Below are 6,909 nucleotides of genomic sequence, written 5' to 3'. Positions count from 1 at the left end.
TCATCCCCCAACTTTGAGTTTCCTTATCTAATCCTATGAACTTAACTGATGGCCCTTATTCACCCAAGGTCTCTGATGGCAGAGAGTGTGGCTTATTCATGCAACGTCACCCACAAGATCCATCCCTTTTAGAAGCTACATCTCTAGACACTTTTCTTCCTGTCTTATTTTTACATAAAGTCCAAACTAAAATAACATTTTAAATCAACAAAGGTATAAATCTCACTGCTCATTTTGCTGAGAACACAATGAGAAGATGTGGACTGATTCCAAGGAGGAAAAATCATTCTGCCTTTCTCCCAGTTTCAATTGGCTTACCCATCTCGTCCTCTGTCCTTTGCTCTTTTACGCTCACCAGGTCTCCCTTGCTCAAGTGTGGCAAATTATGTAATTAGTAAAAGAGCAACAATTTTGCAGAGAACATGGTTATGGTGTTTATGGAAGTTCAATGGCTCCAAATGTCTAAGGAAACCATTAACTAGGCCTAGAGAAAGAAAGCAGAATTGGGTCCCAGCCAGTTCTCAGCAGAACTAGGCGTAGCTGAGAAGTAGCCACCATTAAAGAAGACCATTCTGAGGCTCTGCCAGGTGCTCATCCTGGCTGGGCCTCATTGCCCACCTCCTTCCCCTCTCTCTTTCTCTCTCTCTCCCCCTCTTCCCTCCATGTTGACTCAGAGCAAAATCATCAGCCACAGCAGAGCTCTCAGGAAATGGTACTTGTGTGACCTTCAGCAGTCTGATCAAGGACCTTTGCTAGATTCACATCTTTTTCATCTCTTTCCCCAATCCTTCTCTAAGTCACTAGAAAACATTGAACCTAACAGTGATTCTCTAAAAATCTATCATGGTGCAGACTATGCATTTGCTTTCAATTGTTTTAGCAACTGGGCGAGGAGTATGAATAAAACCTGTTTTATTTTAGAACCTGAAGTTTGGTTTACTATAATGTCAGGGTGCTGGATTTTCCTTGTGCCCACTCCGATTGGCAAGTGCTTCCAAGTTCTAGTCTCTGTTCAGGAGTGCCATCTTTGCTTTAGTGTGTGTATGTACTGGCCATGGGAAGTACTGAAATGCTTGGCACAGGGGCTTGGCTACTCTATTATTTAAACTGCCATAGTTTTTAAAAAAATTCTATGGTGTTGACATTATATCAATTTCAGGAGCATACCAGGGGCCACTGTTACAATTTGCATTTCATAAAGGTTTTCTACTGTTTGGAAACTAGTAGACTATGATGGAACTTCCTTTAGGGTCTTCCCTGGACATCTCACCGGGGCTATTGCCAGACCATCTCATTGTGTTTACCATCCACATCTGTGATCAAGATGACAGAGGATGAGAGAGAGCAAGGCAACTTGGGACACTCCCCTCCTTCAGAAGAACACAGGGAATGGAGCTGGTGACTTTAGCTGGAGGCAGGCAAAAAAGGATTCCAGATGAGAAGACCTGTAGAGACACTTTTCAATATTCTGAAGCAGCATGAGCATTCAATATAGGACCCCATCTGTTTTGTTCAATTGACAATTTCCTTTAGCAGGAAACAAAGGTTCATACTGAGTTTCAGACTAACTACAGAGTAAGAAATAGCTTCACTTTTTAAAGACTCTGCTTTTTAAGACATTCAGCATGTAACCTAATTTCATTTGATGGAGTTTGTTTTTCCTTCTCCATTTGCTGCCTAGAAATGTGTTTCATTATCTCCTGCAGAATTGGGGTGGGGAGGGAGAACTGCAGAGTCAAAGTTCCCTGAGCTTGAAGAGGCACTAAAAAAATAAAATAAAATAAAACAATAGTAAGTAAAATTAAAATAAATGACACGAGGAGCTATCCCAGTGGGTTTTCCATTTTCCATTTCACACCACCTGGCTGTACTATGGAAGGGCACCTCTGGGACCCTCCTGGGTCCACTTAACAAGCACGGAATAAGGGTGAGCCCAGAGCACAAGCACAAATCCAGACAGAGGTCAATTTCATCTGAGGAAAAATGGTTTTTACTGTAGGGAAAAGTTTTCATCTACTAGGCTCCTTTTAGGATGTAAGATATTAACATTTCGTCTTGGGTTTTTAAAATTCAAACCCTCCAAAGCATTCTAACACGAAGATAGGATTTTATCTTTAAAAAGTAATTATAATGACTTTGATTTCCTGGAATAAAAAAGCATGAATTCAGAATCCGCTTTTTGAATATTGATATGAGAAGAAACTCAAGCAATGGAAGAACATGGACTTTTTAATTGAGAGAGAGAGGAATCAAGCAGTTATCAGGAAGGAAAGACACACATGGCCAACTCTCTCAATTAGCACGGCCCCTTCCTCCACACGGTTCCTGGTGCCCTCTGCAGGTGGGAAAGCAACTTATTTGATGTCGCACAAAAGGGCCACCCCTCTCAGGATCCAGTGATCCGGGGACAACAGAGTACGCAAATACACCACAGTGATGAAGGTCAAGTCCGTTCGCCTCGGTTTCTTGTAAATAGGACACACGTACAACTTGGGGTCCTTGGGGGCCGTGGAGTTAATAGCAAAGATGTGGAGCACCGGCAGCTGCATGAAGAGCACCTTCGGGGTGGATTCTGTGAGCTTCCCATTCCGTCTGTCCCAGGATGCTCCGTCCATGTAGAGCCCATAAATATATACACCTTCCTGCAAGAGTCAAGCATAAGGGAATAGATTTTTTTTTTTTAAATTAGGTGCTGCAAGATGGGCATCCATTAGTGTAATAAACGTCATCAGTTTGGAAAGAAAATATACACCAATCTTAAAAAGCTACCAGATGAAGAAAGCACCACTGGGCACATCCTATTAGTGAAATACTGGGCCCAATTTTCCTCTGCGGCATATGATGAGGCTGGCACTGTGGGAGTATTCCTGTTACTGGTTACTGGGGTGCCAGGTGTGGGGCCGGTGTTGGTGGGGGGGCGGTCGCCTGGCAACTGAAAAGCCAAATGGCCTGTACAAGGAGCTAAGTAAGTCTCCAAAAGGTCCTACTTAAGTCGTTGTAAAGTGGGAGCGGGGAACACGATCTGGAGCTGGTGTCACTTGGGATCTCAGTTGGGCTGGTCAAGCCAACCCAAGGCTCAACCTCATCTTCAAGAATGAAGCGAGATTGCGAAGCCAGGGCTGGCTAGCGGACAATCACAGCGCCCCCAGAGGCCGGGCGTGGTACAGACAGGGGCCGTGAAGGGGCCAGATGGGAGAGTCTGATCATCCTCCCCAGTGTCCCTCCCACACCCAGACCTGCCCTCGTGGTTCTCACTATTAAATCGGGAAGACTAGACACATACATAAAGGAAGTTGTTGTTGGAAAAAAACTGGAATGACCTGCACATATTTGTTACTGGAGCTGCCTGATGAAAAGTTCTGAGAGCAAATGCAGGGACTTCTGAGGTGAAAGGTTACCGAGGTCTTTGTAGAAGGGATGGCCTTGAAATGGGCCCTGAAGGGTGGGCTCCGCTTGCAAAGGCAGAGGAGAGAGGACAGGCATCCCAGGCAGGGACAATGCTACAAAGAAAGGCAGGATGGGTGGAGAAGCCCCAGCGTTCTGTTCAACATAAGGGTCAATGGTTGTGAGTCAGGGCTTGGCCAGGGAAGAGGCTCAATGCTAAGATGAAGGTCTGAACTTTAACCTGCAGGCAGCAGGGAGCCACAGAACATATATTCACTAAAAAGAAAGAAAGAGAGAAAGAGAAAAAGAAAGACAGACTGGGAAGGAATCACAGGGACCTCCAATAAACATGCAAGCTCATAATGTACATTTATGTAGAAGATGGTGACCTTTTTTTCATTACCAGTGAAGATGGGGTATTGAGAAGCAAATATGGATTATAATGAAGTACCAGGGGATTAGTCGTGAAGTGTTTTCTGGAATCCCCTCATGTGGGTCAGAAACGTATTTTTTTGAACCATACACACACACACAAAAAAAAAAAAAAGAAAAGAAAAGAAAAGAAAAAAGAAACACAGCAAAATCATGGGCAGTCACAGAAAACCAGGCTATGTGATTACCACTGGTAACTTAACAGTTGATAATTATCTACATGGGCAGTGTAGAAACCAGCCTATAGTAAATTGTATCCCATTCTAAGGTTCTTTCAATCTCAGGACCTTATAAAGTCATAGTTAGAAGGTGTGACAGATGAAAGAGTGTCACCCCCAAATTCACATCCATCTACAACCTCAGAATGCAATTATTTGGATTGCATTATATTATTTGGATCAGAATACATATTTTGCAGATATAATTAGTTTAGATAAGGAAATAGTGGGTTATGGCAGGCCTTAAATCCTATCTTCTCTTAAAGAGAAGAAGGGAAGAAGGGAAGAAGGTCTGTGACACTGGAGGCAGGGACTGGTAGGATGCATCTACTAACCAACCAATACCAAGGCTGTTCAACCAGCCACCAGAAGCTTGGAGAGAGTATGGAGAGAGATTCTCCCTCAAAGCCTTCTTCTAGAAAAAACCAATATGACCAACACCTTGATTTCAGGTTTCTGGCTTTCTAAACTGTGAGGGAATAGATTTCTGTTGTTTTCTGTCACCTGGTTTGTGATATGTTATTGTGACAGCCTTGGCAAACTAAGACAGATTTTGATACCAGAAAGCAGGGGCTCCGCTGTAACAAAGACCTGCAAAAGCAGAAATGAATGGGTCAAAGCTGGAAGAATCTTCTGAGGCATGTGATAGAAAGAACCTAATTACCCTGAAGGGAGGTTGTTGGAAATGTAGAGGCTCGAGGTGTTTGGGGGTGAGGTCGCAGTCAGAAATAAAGAACATGTTATTGGAAACTGGAGGAAAGATGATTCTTGTTATTAAATGGCCAAATACTTAGAAGTTGGAATCATCTGATCCAGTCCCCTTATTGGACAAATGTGGAAATGAAAACCAGAGAAAGGGAAATAACATTTATTGAATCTCTATGGGGGTGGGGGCCTCCGGCACCAAGCCCACAGGGTCACATTTAAATTCCCACAACTTCTCTCAGTGAGGCTGAACCATCACACTCATTTTACAGATTAAGAAGTCAAGGCTCAAAAAGGCCCAAGAACTTGCTTAAGCTAATTGAGCAGAGCAGTGTCTGAGTGGTGGCTCTGGGCAGCACCTGCTTATCTCAGATGAGCACCTACTCCTCCCCCAGCCAGGCGTCTTGCAACCAGGTCCCAAAGATAAGGGGACACTGCTGGAACTGGATCTACCCTGCTAATCCAGTTGGTCTCTACTGCCCTCAGCACTACTCTGCCCCCCACCCCCGACCCCGGGGTGGGCGTTTTGTGAGCAGCCCTAGCAATAGCTGGAAAGGTCTAGAAAATTTATTTTTAAAAAATTTTTTTATAGATGGACAGCATGCCTTTATTTTGTTTGCTTTTATTTTTATTTGGTGCTAAGGATGGAACCCAGTGCCTCAACACATGCTAGGCAAGTCCTCTGCCACTGAGCCACAGCCCCAGCCCCTAGAAAACCCTTTTAAGCAAACACAAAACAGAACCTTAATTATAAAGAAAAGCCACCTGGGGAGTTCCAGGGCTCACTAGACCTTGTCATTAACCTTCCACTCCAGCAGATGGAGGAGGTTTCGGCATCAGGGCCTCCTGGTTACAATGGAAACAGCCCTGGCTGCAAAGCAAATGGACTTCATGGGGCACTCAAGGGCAGTCTTAAGCTGGACTTGAACTTTCATCCCTGGCCCCAGAATTGTCCCTGCAGCACCTACCACAGGGGGTGTTGTGATCTCCTCCTTGGTCTGCCGCAGAACGTCGTTGTGGATGGTCACGGTGTCCAGTGCCCAGCCTTTGTGAGCCCGGGTCACTTCTTGCCTCATTGCTGTGAGGAAGCCTTAAGAAGAAAAAAGAAGAGAATCTGGTGCCCTGATGTAGTCCACTTTAGGAGCAAGCAAGAGGCAATGCTAAGCATTACTTGCTGATCAATCTCCAAACTGCACTCCTGTTCCAAGAGGAGTTGACACCAAACCCCAGGGGGCCATTTCTCCCAGGGTTTTGTTTCTATGGGGACTGTGATGAGCTACATCTTTCCTGTCAGCTGGGAGCAGGAGAACAGCACCCTTTCTTTCTCCGACCAGGCCTTGGTTTGAAAGTCCCCTGAGATTCCAACTGCTCAAGGCCTCTAAGGGTCATAACCCACCTGGCCCTTGCTCATACTCTGTATTGGAAAACACAATATTGAATGTGTGACCGGAATGTTAAAAGTATTCTGAGAAACAGCATTCCAATTAAACTCAAATCAAACCATTATCAAGCTTCTATTTGCTATAATGGAACAATTTCATTTAGTCTAAGGAAATAAGGCATAAAGCCAAAATAGGAAACCTGACTTTCAATTCGATCAAACAAAGCAATCACACCGGAAAGGAAAGCTACATGTTTTAATGTTCATAATACAGTTATTTTAAGATAATACGTGGCTCTGTATACCGTGGCCTTTCTTTAAACTTAATATTTGCAGATCATGCCACTCAATTTGATAAGAGCAGTCTTTCTTGGAGCGTGGCATTTGATGTTAGAAAAAAAGAAAAAAATAACCTAAACTTCAAAATGGGCTTCAAAACCTTAAGTTGTGTCTGTGACCTAGCTGTTATATTTTGGTCTCCATATAAATATTGAAAATCATGGAGCTCTCCAGTGAGTAAAGTGTTGGGATATACACATCCCTGCTACTATTGAATTAGTGAACTCAGAGCCAAACTAACACGTTAAGTGATAACGTTCTGATGGGTTTGAAGGGGAAAAGGGGAGTTACAAGGTGTAATAAGCACTGAGAAAAGACCTCTCAGAGATGGAAAGGAAGACGAGGTTTCCAGCCCTTTTCCACGAAGGGAGTCAAGTTCTCCCCATTACTACATGAGACACGTGGAGGGGCACTCATGTGGCCTTTCTTTCATTTGTCGATGCTCTCCGG

General features: G+C 44.0%; 1 protein-coding gene across 1 annotated transcript in view; it reads right to left on the bottom strand.

The window, feature by feature from the left end:
* Nucleotides 1–1,954: 1,954 nt before the first annotated feature.
* Nucleotides 1,955–6,909, bottom strand: part of Dnah8 (dynein axonemal heavy chain 8) — a 280,498-nt gene continuing 275,543 nt past the window's right edge. The window contains exons 90-91 of the mRNA XM_015487349.2: nt 5,708–5,829; nt 1,955–2,642 (exon numbers count right to left, since the gene is read on the bottom strand). Of these exons, the coding sequence (XP_015342835.2) occupies nt 2,355–2,642; nt 5,708–5,829 (410 nt within the window). The 3' untranslated portion in view covers nt 1,955–2,354. The remainder of the gene's footprint in view (nt 2,643–5,707; nt 5,830–6,909) is intronic.

This window comes from Marmota marmota, unplaced genomic scaffold, assembly GCF_001458135.2.
Source record: "Marmota marmota marmota unplaced genomic scaffold, marMar, whole genome shotgun sequence".
NCBI classification, from domain to species: Eukaryota; Metazoa; Chordata; class Mammalia; order Rodentia; family Sciuridae; genus Marmota; species Marmota marmota.
Note: the sequence above shows the minus strand (reverse complement) of the source record. Positions and strands in the feature narration are given on the sequence as shown.